The sequence below is a fragment of the Colobus angolensis genome, unplaced genomic scaffold (genome assembly GCF_000951035.1).
Source record: "Colobus angolensis palliatus isolate OR3802 unplaced genomic scaffold, Cang.pa_1.0 Scaffold23, whole genome shotgun sequence".
In the NCBI taxonomy this organism is placed as follows: Eukaryota; Metazoa; Chordata; class Mammalia; order Primates; family Cercopithecidae; genus Colobus; species Colobus angolensis.
Window position 1 is genome coordinate 9,962,905 of NW_012115488.1, and position 19,446 is coordinate 9,982,350.

A 19,446-nucleotide genomic window follows, 5' to 3' on the forward strand; every position below is an offset into this window, starting at 1 on the left:
GGTAATTCTGACACAAAGTCAGATTGAAGAAATATTACTCTGAAATAAAGAAACTTTATAGAAACTTGATTTTATTTTATAAACAAAGTTCTAATTAAAAAAGAAAAAAAAAAAGAGCCGGCCAAGTGTGGTGGTGCACGCTTGCAATCCCAGCACCTTGGGAGGCAGAGGCAGACGGATCTCTTGAGCCCAGGAGTTCAAGACCAGCCTGGGCAACATGGTGAAATCCTGTCTCTTAAAAAAATACAAAAATTATTCAGGCATGGTGGCACACACCTGTAACCACAGCCACTGAGGAGGCTGAGGTGGGACTATCACCTGATCCTGGGGAGGGTGAGGCTGAAGTGAGCCGAGATCCCACCGCTTCACTTTAGCCTGGGCGAGAGAGACCATGTCTCAAAATAAGTAAATAAAAATAGAAAGGAAGAAAGAGAAAAAGAAAGAGCCGAGTGGTGGTGCACGCCTGTAGTCCTAACTACTGGAGAGGCTGAGGTGGAAGGGTTTCTTGAGCCCAGGATTTCGAGGCCAGCCTGGGCAACGCAGAAAGACCCTCTGTCTCTTTAAAGAAAAAAAAAAAGAAAAGAAAGAAAATTTGTCTATATTAATATACAGTTAAAGCAAACAATATAATATATAAAACCAAATTTGGAAATATTTTTTCCTTCCATCAAAACTTAAACATCAATTTTAGAACACAGTGTTCTATATTGTAAGGAATCCTAGAGTCTACCCAGTATAATGTCTCACATCCTCACCCTCTTGCTAGTAGTCTTCAAACCTAAATATACCTAAGAATCACTGATAGGTAGTTGGTTAACACGATGGATTATTTCTAGGCCCCGCCCTCAGACAGGTGCCTCCATGCCCCCACCCCGCCAGAACATTCCGAGTCTGTAATTTGAAGTGAGCTTTAAGAATCTGCATTTTTACCGCGGCGCTTTTGATGCAGGCGGTCTATGGTAAAGTTGGAGAAATGCTGCCCTACTGCCGCGTTGCAGATTGAACTCTGGGGAAGAATAAATGAGCACGACCGCTCCTGAATACAGGTTTCATCTAAATCTTTCTCAGAAACTTTCAAAGGGGACTGGCAGACAGAAAATGAGCATGGTATCTAATCAGCAAGTGGGATGGCAGATAAGAACGCCTTTATGAAGGCCCCAGTTTTTACAGTAAGTCGCTCACTGCCTGCACACGACGATGCCAGGTTCCAACCTGATTTGCGTCACCACAATTGTGGGTTTGAGCCAAGGTTACTTATCAAGCGTAGTGAGAGGATAAAGTCACAAAATGAGGGACAAAAATAAGACGAGAGCTGGGCACAACGGAAGTGAAACCTGGGTGGAGGTCACCTCGAAGTCACAGTGGAAGGACGATGTCCGGGATTTGTCCTAACACGCTTTTGATGAAAGAATTTGACTAGTGGACTATTGCACTCTTACAGGCAAAGAAAACAGAGCACGGCAGTGCCCCGCTCGGTAGGGATTCAAAAGCAGTGAAAGCTGGCTAGCTCTGTTTAAAGCGACAGGACTGCTCTGCTGTGCAGGAAAGACTAAGGAGGCAGCGGTATCTGCGAAGTCCTGCGAGCTCCCGGCGACAGGAGGAGCGCGAGCAGCTGACGGGGGAAATCCACTGGCAGCGAGTCCGATGAGTCAGCGCTGAGTCACGCTTAGCGCTACGTGCCGGCCTAGGCGGCCGCAGCCCGGGACCCGCAGCAGCGGAGTCAGCCGAGGTCCGCCGCTTCCTGGAAGACCCTCCCTGCGCCTGAGGGAGGGGGCGGCGTCGCCTCTTCGCGCCGCCAAGGCCCCCTACAGTCACACACTCGCCCGCACGCACGACCTCCTCGCTCCATCCTGGGGACATCCAGGATTCACCCCGAGGGGAAGTGTCCCATGTGACAAATGGTTAGAGCTTGGGCGGATGCTTTCATCCCATGTGTTTCCTCAAAGCTGAGATTCCAGCGCTTTTGCTTTTTTCGTGTTGTTGTTAGGTTTTTAACTTTTTTTCCCCCTGTTTCCTGGCAGAGGATTAACACGCTGATCTTTTTATAGTTTCCAATATTTTAAATGAAGCACAAGAAGAATGGATTAATAAAACGTGTTGAAACTTATGCATCAAATCGTCACACTGCTCTGGGGTCTAAAATGACTAGAAAGTGGCTGCAGTAGAAGCTTTGAATGTTGGGTAACTGGGAAGGATAAACTCGGTTTTGATGTGCCCTTTGTTAATGAAAAGCAAATCTTTGCTATTTGTCCAACCACCTTTATAATAATTAAATTTGTCTAAAGACTGGAGACATACTTGGTAATAATTAGATATGGAGTCACCAAAGAACAGGGTAGCCATTCCTTTTGTGTTTTCTATGCCTTAACTAACATTCTGTTGTCCTGATGTGCAAATGACACATTGTTGGTTTTAAAAAGTATTATGGCAATGTTTATATCCATGCTGAGAGTTAATAGCAGGTATTGTGTCATCAAGTGTAGCCAGTCAGTGAGATAGTCCTGCTACAGGTGGGGTAATTATTATTTAGGGACAATTTGAGGCTGTTTTTCAAGACAGACTGAGTCTTTAGAAGTTGTGCCAGCTGTTACCGGTGGTTCTGCTTCATTGGGAGAATTATTTCCCTCCTTATCCCTGTGTGCTTGTGAAATGATGCAAAACAATAGAGAGTTCGTGTAGTTTGACTGCTTTTCTTGCAGGGACGGAGACTGAAGTAATTAGAGGTTGAACTGACTCACCAAGGTTACTGGAGAAGCATGACTACCCAATTTTGTAAAGGAGAGAAAAGCTGCCAAACAAATACAAATAGGAAACATGAAAATACAAGAGATGATCAGAACCCAGGAAAGCAAAATGAGTAATATGGACCAGAAATGGAATCTCATATACTTGAACTAGTTGTAATGGGAGGTATACTTACTGTGCTAGCCTTAAAAAAAAAAAAGTCAAATTATTGCATAACAATTTAAAATTTTAAGTAATTACATACATTATTTGATGTTTTAAAAACTGTGCCTGATTCTGATTCATTATTCTTAGCATATCCATATTGGTATTGCCTTGGCATTTGCCAGTCAGACTTCAGTTCGAAACCCAAGTTCATCTTACAACAGTGTGAACTTGGGCTTGATACTTAGCTTCTCTAAGCCTATAATGTAGATTTTTTGTTGTTGTTGTTGAGACAGAGTCTCGCTCTGTCACCCAGGTTGGAGTGCAGTGGCCGGATCTCAGCTCACTGCAAGCTCCGCCTCCCGGGTTTACGCCATTCTCCTGCGTCAGCCTCCCGAGTAGCTGGGACTACAGGCGCCCGCCACCTCGCCCGGCTAGTTTTTTGCATTTTATTTTTTTAGTAGAGATGGGGTTTCACCGTGTTAGCCAGGATGGTCTCGATCTCCTGACCTCGTGATCCGCCCGTCTCGGCCTCCCAAAGTGCTGGGATTACAGGCTTGAGCCACCGCGCCCGGCCCTATAATGTAGATTATGATCACCATTTCACCTGTTTACAAAGCAGGATTAAATGAGATGATGCCTATAAAAGGTTTAGCACATTTCCGGGCAAAAAATTTCTCAGTAAATGAAGCTTGTATTGTGTATCAGTATTTTGAACTTGACTAAACTATTGATCAGGTCCCAAAGAGGTAGTACAGGTACTTTGTCCAGATCATAGAACTAAGAAAAGTTTTGGGAATGTCCATCACAAACGTAGTGGTTCAGTGACTGGTATAGTTTGGCTCTGTGTCCCCACCCAAATCTCATCTTGATTTGTAATCCCCACGTGTCAAGGAAGGGACCTGTAATCCCCTTGTATTGAGGGAGGGAGGTGATTGGACCGTGGAGTCAGTTGCCCCCATGCTGTTCTCGTGATAGTGAGTGAGTTCTCATGAGATCTGGTGGTTTTATAAGTGTTTGGTAGTTCCTCCTTCGTTCTTCTCTTTTGTTCCACTTTCTGAAGAAGGTGCTTGCTTCGCCTTCACTTTCTGCCATGATTGTAAGTTTCCTGAGTTCCCCCCAGCCATGTGAAACTGCGAGTCAATTAAACCTCTTTTTTTTCCTTATAAATTACTCAGTCTCAAGTATTTCTTTGTAGCAGTGTGAAACCAGACTAATACAATGACCTTGGGCAAGATCCTTGGGCAAGAGTCTAAAACACCTGAGCAAGCACTTAATGTTCTTTGATTATGAGAGGAGAGATGAAAGAAATAAACGAAATCTAAATAAAATGAATGCCCTGCAATCATCAGTTGGCCAGAAAAGTGGTAGGTGATGCAAAACAACCAGGCAAGAACCCTTTTCTCCCATCCTCAGAGAGAGCTCCTTGACAAAGCAGCATAGCAGTCACGGGGCAGAGAAGATGTAATGTACCATGGTACTATTGCCCTTTAAATTATAGATCAATCCCTTTGCCATACAGAAATGCATTATTTAGCTGAGACAGAAATTTTGTTCTGTCCAGATATAAGGCTGATGAGCTTAGCTGTTGATAGAAGTTAGTGACTAATCTCCCATCAACTTCCCCAAGCAGCTCATAAAAGGTAAGTCACCAAGTCATTTTCTTTTTTCTTTTCTTTTTCTTTTTCTTTTTTTTCTTTTGAGATGGGATCTTGCTCTGTTGTCCAGGCTGGAGTGCAGTGACATGATCTCAGCTCACTGCAACCTCTGCCTCCTGGGCTCAAGTAAGTATCCTGCCTCAGCCTCCCAAGTAGCCAGGACTACAGGCACACACCACCACGCCCAGCTAATTTTTGTATTTTTAGTAAAGGTGGGGTTTCACCATATTGGCCAGGCTGGGATCTCAAGCATCTGCCTGCCTCCACCTCCCAAAGTGCTGGGATTACAGGTGTGAGCCACCTCACCCAGTGATAAGTCACTTTCTCAAAATAGTATTTGTCTTAGTTCGGGCTGCCATAACAAAGTACCACAGACTGTGTACCTTAAGCAATGGAAATATACTTCTCACAGTTATGGAGACTGGAAAGATCAGGGTGCCAGCAAGGAAGGTTTTATTCTGAAGCCTCTTCTCTTTGCTGGCAGGTGGATGCTCAAATGACCTCTTCTTTGTGCATACACAGGGTGGTGAGGAGAGAGAGAAGGGGTGGGTTTTAGGCTTCAATATATGAATTTTAACAGTGTTAAAAGACAAAATTACAACAAATTTAAAGATCAAACTGGCTTTTATTTGGGATTCTAGAATCAGACAGCATTTTACTCTATAAAATAGTGAGTGCTCTACAGGGTTTAGCAAAACAGTTACTTTTTTGTTTTTTGCTTTTTTTGAGACAGGGTCTCACTCTTGTCCAGGCTTGAGTACGGTGGCATGATCAGCGCTTACTGCAGCAGTTTTTATATGAGAACAAGGAAACAAATATAGAAAAAAGCAGAATGGTTAACATCAGGTTACTTCAGGTTACTTTTGTTATAAGGTTTAAAGCAGAAGGGACTTCCTTATTAGGGTGACTCAAGTTGACTGGGTCTTTTCCAAGTGACGGCTGTGAGTGAACCTCTTGTTTTCAAGAAAAACTGGTGTGTTTGGGGATTTATCTGCTTCCTTAAAGTTTTAGCTTGATTATGTGGTTTGGTCCATTGTTTCCTACTATGGGACCTCAGTCCAAAATAATGGCCTCCCATAAATTTTCTTTACCAGGAGGGACATGACTCAGGACACAGCACTTTCTTTTTATTCTTTCTCTTATTTTTTTCTCTCTTTTCTTTTTCATTCTCTAATGTGCTTCAAAGAAAGGGATTTCAGCTGGCACAGTGGCTCATGCCTGTAATCCCAACACTTTGGAAGGACAGGGCGGGAGAATCTCCTGGAGTCAGGAAGTCGAGGCTTCAGTGAGCTATGACAGCACCACAGCATACCAGCCTGGATGACAGAGTGAGACCCTGATTCAAAACAAGACAAAACAAAACAAAACAATACCAAAAACCCCCCCAAAACAAAGCAAGATATTTGTTTCAAAATTACCCCCCACCAAAAGAACACAACTTCTTTGCAAATGAAACAACAGACTCCATACAGGATGATGATTCCATAAGATTATGATGCAGCTGAAAATTTTCTAGGGACATCATAGTCATTGTGAGGTTGCAGCACGATGTGTTACCTTTTCTATGTCTAGATATGTTTAGAGATGCAAACACAACTGTGTTACAATTGCCTATAGTATTCAGTACAGTAACATGCTGTACAGCTTTGTAGCCTAGGAGCAATAGGCTATGTAAACCAAAAAGGGTCTGAGACAAATCTCATCAATTTAGAGGCTTATTTTGCTCAGATTGAGGACACACCAGGAAAAAGAGACACAAGTTGCACTAGAATCTGTGGACTGCGTTTTTTCCGAAGAGTCTTGAGGACTTCAGTTTTTAAAGGGGAAAGAGCAGGCAGGTGAGGAAAGAGGAACAGTCAATTATACATTCCTCTCACGAAGTAAATCTGCATTTTTACATAGTATAAACATGGAGTAGAGAAAGAAGTTATATTAGTCCGTTTTCACGCTGTTGATAAAGACATACCTGAGACTGGGTAATTTATACAAGAAAAAGAGTTTAATGGACTTATAGTTCCACAATGGCTGGGGAAGTCTCACAATCATGGCAGAAGGCAAAGAAGAGCAAGTCATGTCTTACATGGATGGCAGCAGGCATATAAAGGAGATTTTGCCGGGAAACTCCCTCTTCTAAAACTGTCAGATCTCATGAGACTTATTTGCCATCACGAGAACAGCATGGGAAAGACCTGCCCCCATGATTCAACTACCTCCTACGGGGTCCTTCCCAGAACAGGTAGGAATTCAAGATGAAATTTGGGTGGGGACACAGCCAGACCATATTAGAAGTCAAACATGCATTTGTCTCAGGGAGGCAGAGGGATGATTTCTAATCTTGTCTTTGTCCAGTACCTGTGAAAGTAAACTGTTAATCTACATTATCAGGATGTGATTCCACAGAACTCTGTTTTAGGGTAAAGACTTGGGCCCACAAAGAATTTCCTTGTGTGCAATTTGTGAGGGAGGTCACATGGGGAGATATGAGGCCCCCTGTGCTGCAGCTATCTGTTTATGAGCAAAAGGAAGGCAGTTTTTGCATGACTCATTTCCCAAGCTTAACTTTTCCCTTCGGCATAGTGAGTTTAGTGTTCCAAGATTTTATTTTCCTTTCACAGCTATACTATATAGCCTAGGTGTGTAGTAGGCTATACCATCTAGGTCTGTCTAAATACTCTGTGATGTTCACACAATGACAAAATCACCTATGGATTTGTTTCTCAGAATGTATCTCCATTGTTAAGCAATGAATGACTGTATTGACAGACTCAGAATTATTTCCTTTCATAAATTCATTCAGTAATCTCTGCAATTTTCAGTACTAAATTGTGGGACACTTAATGGTGACCATCTTTGCTTCTATACTTTTGCACTAGTTCAAGGCATATGATGTCTTCCCTTCTCCTCTCTCTATTCAAATCCAACTCAGCCTTAGTGCACAGATAAAACTCCTACTTTCTCTTTGAAGCCTGGTCACTAACACTTCAAGCCAAATGGATCTCACCCTCTGCAGGACCTTCTGGCATATGTTGCTGTTCATGTATTATCCTGTTGACATTTGAACTTCTGCCATGTCAAGTGGCTATGTCAGTGGTTTACATGTCTCATAAATATCTATATAAATGTCTCTCCAACTAAACTGTAAGCACTCTTGAGACAAGAGACAAATTCTTACATGCATGTTATAGTATCCACAGTAGGTAGCAACATTCTCTGAACATTGGCACTCAATAAATAGCAATGCAATCTTTGGCATTTTTCAATGGATACAGAAACTTTGTGATTATGAAGTTTAATATTTCATATATTTAGTAAGTAGGAGAACAGATCAGAAAGATGCCTATTCCAGACCGTAGATCTCATAAAAGCTTTGGGCATGTTCATCACAGGCATGGCTAATTCAGTGACCGTGGGCGAGATCCTTAGCTGCTGGGGCTCCGTTTCTCTTTTTGAAAAGTAATAGGAGTTGGTGCAGGGAGGGGTAGGGACACATACACACACAGAAAAGAAAAATAAAAGGGTTTATACTTTGTGATCCCTAAAGTTCTTTCCAGATTTGTTTTAAAAACACATCTTAATGAATATTGTTATGAGCCAGATAGATACTAAACACTTCGTCAGCATTTTAAAATCTGATCCTGTAAATACAACTTTGTGAGGTGAGGTAGTATCATTCCTATTTTCACAGATAAGGTAACTGAGAAATAAGAAGTTTAAGGAACTTTCCCAAGGACACTCAACTAATAAGCAGCAGAAAAGAACTGGATTGGAATCCAGGCCTGTCCAACTGCAGAGCCTGAGATCTTATGCTATTCTGCTTCATTTCTACACTGTTCATTTTTATAGAGAGACTGTAGCTGAGAAAAGTTAAATATTTCACCCAGAATTTCACATCTAGGAATTGGTAGAGGTAGGACTGGATTCCAAGACTAGCTTTCTTTCCCCTATCATATGCTTCAGGTATCTATTTTATCAATAAAAATTCAGAAGTTTTAGTCGATTTCAGATGAGTTAATTGGTATTGAGTATAATTCAACAGTGAATGTAGTTGATTATGTTTGTTGAATAAATAAATGAGTTTATTTTCTAGTTTAGAAAACTCTTCTGTCTGGGCACAGTGGCTAATGCCTGCAATACCAGCACTATGGGAGGCTGAGGTGGAAGAATTGCTTAAGACCAGGAGTTGGAGGCCAGCCTGGGCAACATGGCAAAACTCCATCTCTACAAAAAATACAAAAATTAGCCAGGTGTGGTGGTGCATGCCTGTAGTCCCAGTTACTCAGGAGGCTGAGGTGCAAGGATGGCTTGAGCTCAGTAGGTCGAGGCTGCAGTGAGCCATAAATGTACCTGGGCAACAGAGCACTCCAGCCTGGGCAACAGAGTGAGACCCTGTCTTTAAAAAAAAAAAAGAAAAGAAAAAAGAAAAATTTTCTAATGTACCTCTGTGTTTCACCAATTCTAAGCAAAAGTCGGTGAGAAGGTTGTTAAGGATTTCAATAACATAAATGTAGGAACACACCAAGGTGTGAGGGGTGGCAATCACTATAATATATGAAACAGCCTTTATAGGGATGTTATTGAGAAAAGTAGAAGAATATAAAATATATTCTCTTTTAATCAAATCCAAAAGAAATAATGACACAATTCACATCATTGCTATCTCCAAGGAAGAATAAACATAGCTGCCTGTCTTAAATTCAGATTACAATTTGAATCTTCACAGAAACCAGTTTTCCTCAGGGAAGAATCTATGTAAAAAAATCAACTACGTAAAATAATTGCCACGGCCTCCTGCCTACAGGAGTTTGTTTTCTACTTTAAGGAAAATCAAGAGAGAAATTCTAGGGCCCCATGGCACAATCTTTGCCTATGTTCTTTCCTTGAGTAAGCCCCAGAAATGTCCTTGCGGGGTACCTTGTGGAGCCAGGCAGGCCTTGACCCATTAGGTGATGGGGCCTACCTGAGAGCCCACTGTGGAAAAGAAAAAATATGGAAGGCCAGGATCTGCACTGGAAGGATGAGGACAGTGATGACCTAATTATTTGCCCCCAACCAAGATATTCTTAGATCTACTCTGGGATTTTCTACAACCAGACCAGAGCATAAAGCTGGCATTCATCCCAGAAGAAAACTTAAGTAATTCCATGGACCCTGAGGAAACAAGTAATAGGAAAAAAAAAAAAAAAAAAAAAGCCAGACTCTTTCCCATGTCTTCAAATGTCAGAGAGTTGCCTGAAAGTTAAAGTGATTATTTATAACCTTGCCGTGTTTATTCCACGAGTGTACTAATATATGTTTTGGTTAAATATGATGGGGAGAATGATTCACTAACATTTCTAGGCAAGTTTTGAAGAATACAGGAACTTTTGGGTACTCTTAATACCATATGTACTTGCCAAGGAACATTTCTTCTTATTATATTAATAATTATAAGAAAACACAGTATGCTTATTAATACTTGCCAAATGTTGATGTACATAGAGCTTTTCTTTTCAACAAGATAATCAGATTACATAAAACATCTGTGTGAACCAGGGCAGGCCTAATTCAGCTGACATTTGGCCATGTGCATCTGTCCTTTTTCATCTGGCTAAGCCTGCGCCTGCCTGTAAACCGCATGCCTTGTAGGAGAGAACCTCCTTTCGAATGGAAAAGGAGGATCTTTGTTTCAGGACCCAAGAATGAAAGACTCAGAGATCCAAATGAATTAAAGACCTATCTGGAATAAAATCTAGGAGTTGCCAGCCATGGTGGAAGGCACCTGTAGTCTCATCTACTTGAGAGACTGAGGACGGAGGATTGTGTGGGCCCAGTTCTGGGCTGTAATGTCTTATGTATGCCCATCAATGTCGATACTGGAGCTGGGGCCTACCAGGTGGCCTAAGAAGAAATGAACCCACCCAGATTGGAAACAGCAGGTAAAAAGTCCCATGCTAATCAGTACTGGGATCATGCCTGTGAATAACCACTGCACTCCAGCCTGAGCAACATAGGGAGACCCATCTCTACAAAATAAAAATAAAAATAAAAATCCAGAAGTCCACTGTTAAGATGCAGCTATCCAGACTTTACACTGCTGTAGGGAATGGCTGTAGTAAACAACACACTAAGCAGTTAATGATTTTATGCATATGATGAATCATTTACATTCAGTTAACCATTGTCTGAATAATGATAATCACAGCATTGCATAGTTTGCCCTTCAACCTGTTTGTTGTTGTTGTTGTTGTTTTGTGTGTGTGTGTGTGTGTGTGTGTGTGTGTGCACGAAGTCAAGGTTTCTCTATGTTGCCCAGGCTGGCCTTCAACTCCTGGCCTCAAGCCATTCTCCCATCTTGGCCTCCCAAGCGCTGGGATTACAGGTGTGAGCCACCATGTCTGGCCTCAACCTATAATCTTTAGCTTTACGTAATACCTCTTGAGACAAACTATCACAGAATCATTATTCCCCTTATACAGATAGATGCTTTTTTTTTTTTCTTTTTTTGATGCTTTTTTGAAGTCACCCAGAAATCAGGAAAAGACTTTATGTCCTTCTTCCAAATACAGCATAGACCACTAGAGACTATGACTGAGATTTTTACCTGAGGATGGGGATTCCTGTAGGCTTTTCACCTTGTTAGTATAGAGGGTGGAACTAGGATTGACAAACCACCATTAAGATGCTTAGGCCAGAAGCACCTTGGAGAATCAAAAGGAAGTCCCAGAGACTTTGCTGTAGATACTGCTCTCGTGTCAGAAATGTTCAAATATAATAACAGCTTGGTTACTATATAAGCGCTGTTGCATTAATAAACCCATCTCAGCACCAGACATCCTGCAGGAGCCTTGGATGAAAGCCCTGCATGAAGCAGTGCTCTTCAATGGATGCTAGGTTAAGGACCAAGTATGCAGTGCCTCTGAAGACCTTGGCAAAGAGGGAAGAAACCTCCTTGAGCCCACCCATCCTGGTTCCACCTAAGTGATGAGAAGTGAGGCTGGGGAACAGACTTTCCTCATTTAAGATGTAAGCTTCTATTCTGGCTCAAAAGAAATTTTACCCCAAATTTCCCCAAATCTAGAGGTGCATATCCCTCCCTAAGGGCAAATTCTCAAAAATAAAGAACTAAATGTATAAACAAAAATATAAAAGGGGATACATCTTATACACAGACAATAAAGGCCTGTCATGAATGTTCCCTTAACCTCTGTGCATGTATAATATTGGTAGCTGAATGTGACATGCCATAAGCACAACAGGTAATTATATCCTGCCAGTCAAAAGTTCAGCCTCACTGTCAAAATGAGCAAACATACAATTATAATAACAATTATTTACTATTCTATAATTATAATTATAATAATCATGATCGTGATAAATAACATATATTAATGGCTTACTATGTACCAGGTTGTTGGGTAAACTATGTATCTCATTTAATCTTTACAACTATCCTCTGAGGCACTATTCTTATTACCAGTTTACAAAAGCAGAATCTTGGATTAAGAAATTTGCCCAAAGCCATCCAGCTATTAAGTGGATAAGCCAAGATTCAAGCTAGGTCTGTTTGCCTCCAGGGCGTACATTTTAAAAAGACACAGATGGCTGGGCACAGTGGCTCACACCTGTAATCCCAGGATTTTGGGAGGCTGAGGCAGGTGGATCATGAGGTCAGGAGTTCAAGACCAGCCTGACCCCACATGGTGAAACTCCGTCTCTACTAAAAATACAAAAATTAGCCAGGTGCGGTGGTGCACACCTGTAATCCCAGCTACTCAGGAGGCTGAGGCAGGAGAATCGTTTGAACCTGGGAGGCAGAGATTGCAGTGAGCCCAGATTGCACCACTGCACTCCAGCCTGGGTAACAGAGTGAGACTCCGTCTCAAACAAATAAACAAAAAAGACACAGACACACTTAGTCGTGCATGTACCTGTATGTGTCTACATAGCAGGCAAGCAGGCATGGAAAGTCCAGACACAGACTCAGGTATCCTAGCATGTAGCTCTGTTTCTCTATCACTGACCTTAACCTAACTCTAGAGCCCAGTTTCCACTGCCAGTGGAAAACTGCATTTTACTGATTGAAAACTCATTCTATTTGGGGTAATTCTTACTTAACTCGGGATTACCCTTTCTCTGCCTTTTTCCATCCCCTTTTTGGGGTATGAGATAGGAGGGGGAAGAGGAGAGTGAGGATATGTATATCATCCTGATATCAGGTGGGAAGGGACCCTCACCCTTCCATCCTTCCCTATCCCTGCTGGTCCCCTTTGAAGTTGAACCAAATCCACTTCATGTCACAGTCCATACACTGCAGAGGTAGATGTAACCTCCCTAGTCTACACCAAACTCCTTTGGGCCCTTAGCTACTCCCAGCTAGCCTGGTGCTCCTCTTAAGAACTGTGGGATCCGGCCGGGTGCGGTGGCTCAAGCCTGTAATCCCAGCACTTTGGGAGGCTGAGACGGGCGGATCACGAGGTCAGGAGATCGAGACCATCCTGGCTAATATGGTGAAACCCCGTCTCTACTAAAAAAAATACAAAAAAAAAAACTAGCCGGGCGACGAGGCGGGCACCTGTAGTCCCAGCTACCTGGGAGGCTGAGACAGGAGAATGGCGTGAACCCGGGAGGCGGAGCTTGCAGTGAGCTGAGAGCCGGCCACTGCACTCCAGCCTGGGCGGCAGAGCAAGACTCCGTCTCAAAAAAAAAAGAACTGTGGGATCTGATGGATACCCTCCTGCCCTATGTAGGTGTTACTGGAAAGAGGTCCCCATCAAGACCTCAAGAGAGGGTTCTTGGACCTTGTGCAAGAAAGAACTGGGGGCAAATCCACAGAGTAAAGTGAAAGGAAGTTCATTAATAAAGTAAAGAAATAAAAGAATAGCTACTCCATAACCAGGCATGGGCTGCTCAGTTGCTTATACTTACTGTAACTTCTTGATTACATGCTAAACAAGGGGTGGATTATTCATGAGTTTTCTGGGAAACGGGTGAGCAATTCCTGGAACTGAGGGCTCCTCCCCGTTTTAGACCATATATGGTAAATGCCATGGCATTTGTAAACTGTCATGGCGCTGGTGGGTGTGTCTTTTAGCATGCTAATACGTTATAGTTAATTTATAATGAGCAATGAGGACGACCACAGATCACTTTTGTTGCCATCTTTGTTTTGGTGGGATTTAGCCGGCTTCTTTACCGCATGCCATTTTATCAACAAGGTCTTTATGACCTCCTATCTCATACTGTGTCTTAAAATGCCTAACTTACTGGGAATGCAGCACAGCAGCTCTCAGCCTTATTTTACCCAGCCCCTATTCAAGATGGAGTTGCTATGGTTTAAACGCCTCCGCCTCTGACATAGGGGTGAGGCTCCTCTCAGTTCCACCCACTCAGATCTTTCCTCATCCACTGTGCTGGACAAGGCATTTCTCTGAAAGACTCGCAGTTTCCTCTGGCTATACAATGAGAATAGAGACAAAACTCCCCATATTCTCCATCTTCTTAAAGCTTTTTGGGGTTCCTGCTGCCCATCTCTGGGATGCAAGCAGCATGTAGACACCAATTAGGTCTCTTTTAATCCCTCCCTCCTTTAAGCTGGAGAAACTTTTATCTCTCTTTTTAGTGGTGAAAAAACTAGCCATTTTACCTACACTGTGATAGAAACTCTGGTGTTCTGCCTGTTTCAGGTTCTTCTTAGTTTTATGCAGCTTTAAAACCCTTTCTTCTCTTCTAAGTGTTGACTTTCAAGATGATTTTCTTTAGCCTTCAGAAAAGCTACTGAGTGCTTTGATTTACTTCTTTAGTTAGCCTGTATCCTCTTCCTTTCTGGAGCCATATTTTCTGTTAATCTACTGGTCCGTGTGAGTAATGAAAGAAATATAGGAAAGTAAAACCTAAGACATTATCCCAAAATAGTAATTCACAATACTTCTGTACAGAGACATGTGTATTTATGAGTATGAACTATAATTTTTTATAATTGTCTTCTATGAGAGCAGTGTTTTAACCTCAACTTCCCTCATCAATATGAGTTCTAAAGTCACTTTTCACCAGTAGTCAAGATACATCATCTGCTGATGAAATGGAATTAACGTGTTGGAGGATGTTATAATTTTATGACTTGCGGTTACACTTTCTTTAGCAGAAAAGCAATTAAGATGTGTGAAAAGCACTTCTTTGTGTGTGTGAACAACCAATCAGACTACCATTTTTCACACACATCATAATTGCCTTTTGTGCTAACAGCAGTGCAAATGTGAACCACAAAATTTTATCCGCTGGGAAGTTTCATTGCAATTTCATTGCAGTTAAATCATTGAAATCTTCAGCTGGATCATTTATTACAAATTTATTCACTAGCTGGTTAAAAATCAGTCTGACATTGGACTATGCTAGGCCCTGAAACCCAAGCACCTATGTCTTGGCTATATGACTCGTATTTGAAAACCACAAGTTGGTTGTGTCAGTGGCCAGACCCCTGCTGCATTGCCTGAATGCCACGGAAAGCCCTCGTGTCATGAGGTCACACAGAGCCACAGCGTGGGGCAAGCAAGACTCAGAGGGAGGGGAGGGAGGTAAATTTACATCTGGCATCTCATCCAGCTGTCATCTGCACACACATTTTGACAGGTAAAGAGAACATTGAAATCTCATTTTTGTAAAAATGAAACAAAACCAAAAAAAAAAAAACCCAAAAAAACTCATAGACATACCTACATACATAGTATTTGCACGTATTTAGAAAAAGTCCAAAAAAACACATTAAAATGTTCACAGTAGATCAGATATGGTGGCTCAGGCCTATAATCCCAGCACTTTGGGAGGCGGAAGTGGGTGGATTGCTTGAGCCCAGAAGTTTGAGACCAGCCTAGGCAACACAGTAACCCCCGTTTCTACAAAAATTTAAAAATTTGCTGGGCGCAGCAGCACAGGCCTGTCCCAGCTACTTGGGAAGCTGAGGTGGGAGGATCACTTAGCCGAGGAGGTCAAGGCTGCAGTGAGCCATTATCATGCCACTGCTCTCCAGCCTGGGCAACAGAGCAAGACCTGGTCTCTTAAAAAATAAAAAATTCACTGCAATATTACCTTCAGAGAGGGAAGGTGAAACGACTGGTGAAGTAAACTTTGTCTTCATTTTTACAACTCAGTTTTTTTCCCCCGTAAGTATAGTCTGTGGTATAATACAAAATATATATGGTCAGCTGCGTGCGGTAGCTCATACCTCTAATCCCAGCACTTTGGGAGGCCAAGGTGGGTGGATCACCTGAGGTCAGGAGTTCAAGACCAGCCTGGCCAACATGGTGAAACCCCCGTCTCTACTAAAAATATAAAAATTAGCTGAGTGTGGTAGAGCGTGCTTGTAATCCCAGCTGCTTGGGAGGCTGAGGCAGGAAACTCGCTTGAACCCGGGAGGTACAGGTTGCAGTGCACCAAGATCACACCACTGTACTCCAGCCTGGGCGACAAAGTGAGACGTCATATCAAAAACAAACAAAAAAAGAAATCTATACGGTCTTTGTCTCTGATTCCTGTCACAGAGCTCCTGAAACACTTGGAATTTCTGGAGTGACAAGAGTGCCTTTTTGTTATTTGCAACATGCAGCTTTGATAACACCTGAGTTCATGCTAATGAGGTTAATTAGGGTGGGGCCCCTCGGGCAGTCTCAGGATGGGAGTGGTCAGCAGAAAGACCCAGTGATTAGAGGTTTGGAAGCTCCAACCACCAGGAAAGTCGGGGAGAGGCTGGAGATAAAGTTCTATTAATATAAAACTTTTTTTTTTTTTCTTAAGAGATGCTCTGAGACCAGGCATGGTGGCTCACATCTATAACCCCAGCACTTTGGGAGGCCAAGGCAGGTGGATCAAGAGGTCAGGAGATCAAGACCATCATGGCTAACACAGTGAAACAACATCTCTACTAAAAATACAAAAAATTAGCCGGGCATGGTGGCAGGCGCCTGTAGTCCCAGTTACTTGGGAAGCTGAGGCAGGAGAATGGCAAGAATCCTAGAGGCGGAGCTTACAGTGAGCCGAGATCGTGCCACTGCACTCCAGCCTGGGCGACAGAGCGAGACTCCATCTCAAAAAAAAAAAGGGATGCTCTGTTTCCCAGGTGTTTGCATTGGCACCTCAACCTCCTGGGCTCAAGCAATCCTCTGGCCTCAGCCCCACAAGTAGCTGGGACTACTAGCACATGCCACCACATGCGGCTACTTTTTGTATTTTTTTGTAGAGAGGGAATTTTGCCATGTTGCCCAGGCTGCTCTGGAACTCCTGAGCTCAGTAGTTCACACGCCTTGGACTCCCAAAGTGCTGGGATTACAGGGGCGTGCCACCGTGCCCAGCCAAGTTCTATAAAAATTATTGAATAGCAAGATTTGGTGATCTTCTGGGCTGCTGAAGATGTGAAGGTGCTGGGATCAGTGTGCCCAGAAAAGGCATGGAAGCTCCATGGAAGTCCCCCGATACCTTGCCTCTTCCATATCTTGTCCTATCTGTCACTTCAACTGGGTATTCATCTATATCCTTTGTAACATCCTCTATAATTAACCAGTAAGCCTAAGTAAAATGTTTCCCTGTGTTGTCTAAATTATTGAACCCAAAGTGGGGAGCGGGGGATATTGTGGGAACCCTGATTTATAGCGGGCTGGCCAGAAGCACAATTCACAACCTAGGACTTGTGATTGGCATTTGAAATGGGGCCAGTCTCCTGAGATGGAAACCTAAATCTGTGAGATCTGATACTATCTCCAAGTGTCCTAATTGAATTAGAAGACACCTAGTTGGTATGTGCTGGAAAATTGCTTGGTGTGTGGCAAAAATCCTACATGTCTAGTCAAATAAGTGTTCTTTTTTATTATTATTATTTATTTTGAGATGGAGTCTTGCTCTGTTTCCCAGGTTGGAGTGCAGTGGTGTAATCTCAGCTCCCTACAACCTCTGCCTCTTGGGTTCAAGAGATTCTCCCACCTCAGCCTCTCAAGTAACTGAGATTACAGGTGCCCACCAACACAACTAGCTAATTTTTATATTTTTAGTAGAGACGGGGTTTCACCATGTTGACGAGGCTGGTCTTGAACTCCTGACCTCAGGTGATCCGCCCGTGTCGGCCTCCCAAAGCGCTGGGATTACAGGTGTGAGCCACTGCGCCTGGCCTGGTCACTTAAGTGTTCTGTGTTGAGTGCGAGAGTAGACAGAAAAAAACTGCTTTTCTTTTCCATTTACATCTATCATTGTAGTTTTCTAAAAACTTACTTTTATTAACGAGAACATCAAATGCCTGCATTATAAGGGGATAGGTTATGTCAGAAGGGGACATTGGGATGTGTTTGCCTCTTTCTGATGCAGTGTGGGAACCACTACTATGAAAGTATTTGGTCATGCAACAGAAGCAAAGGGAGAGGCTGGGCGCAGTGGCTCACACCTGTAATCCCAGCACTTGGGGAAGCTGAGGCAGGTGGATCACTTGAGGTCAGGAGGTGGAGACCAGCCTGGCCAACATGGTGAAACTCTGTCTCTACTAAAACTACAAAAATTAGCTGGGTGTGGTGGCACATGCCTGTAATCCCAGCTACTTCGGAGGCTGAAGCAGGAGAATCACTTGAACCCAGGAGGTGAAGATTGCAGTGAGCCAAGATTGCACCATTGCACTCCAGCCTGGGCAACAGAGCAAGACTCTGTTTCAAAAAAAAAGAAGCAAAGGGAGAAACATGAGCTGTTTACTCTGAAGAAAGATGAAACAAAAGGGTTCATTTCCAGGTACAGTGGAGACAGAGGCCTAATTTCTGCAGGCCACAGCCTGACTTTCATCTAATATGTGCCTCCCCAAGCTGACACAATAGACCCAGCATGTAAATCACATCTTGATTCTGTCTCAATAGTGTCTCTGCCCAGTCACCCAGAAATCCACTATACTAATGAAGTGAAGGACGTGTGGCAAGCCCAGCTCTGCAGTTGGGACACAGCCCTGGCACAGCTCCTGCTGACATGTGCCACTCCTGGAATGCTGGGCCACTCCACCCTCAAGCTAACTTCTGGCTGAACTGGGGTTAACCTGGCTTCAGCAGAGGAGAGGCGTCAGTCCTGGTTTTCACACTTGAACTTTTGGTTCAAGAGCAAAAGCCAAAAAATGCAACCTATCCCAAGTAACAGCCAGGATGTTGATGCTGCCAGGCAATTCCTGGCTCACTGGACCACCACCTCCTACTTTCTGGACCAAGAGGATACACCAGAGACCAACCTCCTGTGATTCAGACCTTGGTGACAAATCATTGATCCAGCCAGCTTTCTTCCTTTGCTTAAGTTACTACCTAGTAATGAGCTATGCACTTTGCAAAGAGTATTAATACTTTTAGACTAGCAAGATGTAAAAGAAATATTGCAGTATTTATGAAAAATGATGGCCTTGGAGACGGGAAGAACTTTAGAGGAGGTGGGATTTTATTTTTAGTACCATATCTGCTCTAATAAGTTTAATGCTTCATATAGTAAGATTCATCATATTGTCATCTATTGTCATCAAAATTCTGGTGTGATGTTCTTTTTCTATACAGAAGTGTTACGTGCATAGGATTAAAAATGCTGTGATATGCTGTGACCCAAAAGGGGTATGATCCAGACCCCAAGAGAGGGTTCTTGGATTTCACACAAGAAAGAATTTGGGGCAAATCCATACAGTAAAGTGAAAGCCAGCTTATTAAGAAAGTAAAAGGCTGGGCACAATGGCTCATGCCTGTAATCCTAGCACTTTGGGAAGCTGAGGTGGGTGGATTACCTGCGGTCAGGAGTTCAAGACTGGCCTGGTCAACACAGTGAAACCCCATGTCTATTAAAAATACAAAAAATTAGGTGGGCATGGTGGTGCATGTCTGTAATCCCAGCTACTCAGGAGGCTGAGGCAGGAGAATTAATTGCCTGATCCTGG

At 43.0% G+C, this 19,446-nt stretch overlaps 1 protein-coding gene across 1 annotated transcript; it reads right to left on the minus strand.

Annotated features, from left to right (window-relative positions):
* Positions 1–1,134: 1,134 nt before the first annotated feature.
* LOC105513400 lies at positions 1,135–2,168 on the minus strand. Its single transcript, XM_011944260.1, has one exon. The coding sequence runs from the start codon at positions 1,858–1,860 to the stop codon at positions 1,504–1,506; it is 357 nt and encodes a 118-aa protein (XP_011799650.1). The 5' UTR covers positions 1,861–2,168; the 3' UTR covers positions 1,135–1,503.
* Positions 2,169–19,446: the final 17,278 nt, after the last annotated feature.

Bases quoted from the DNA above. Each gene is read 5' to 3' on its own strand.
- LOC105513400 (XM_011944260.1), bottom strand. From the start codon at position 1,860: ATGTCCCCAGGATGGAGCGAGGAGGTCGTGCGTGCGGGCGAGTGTGTG.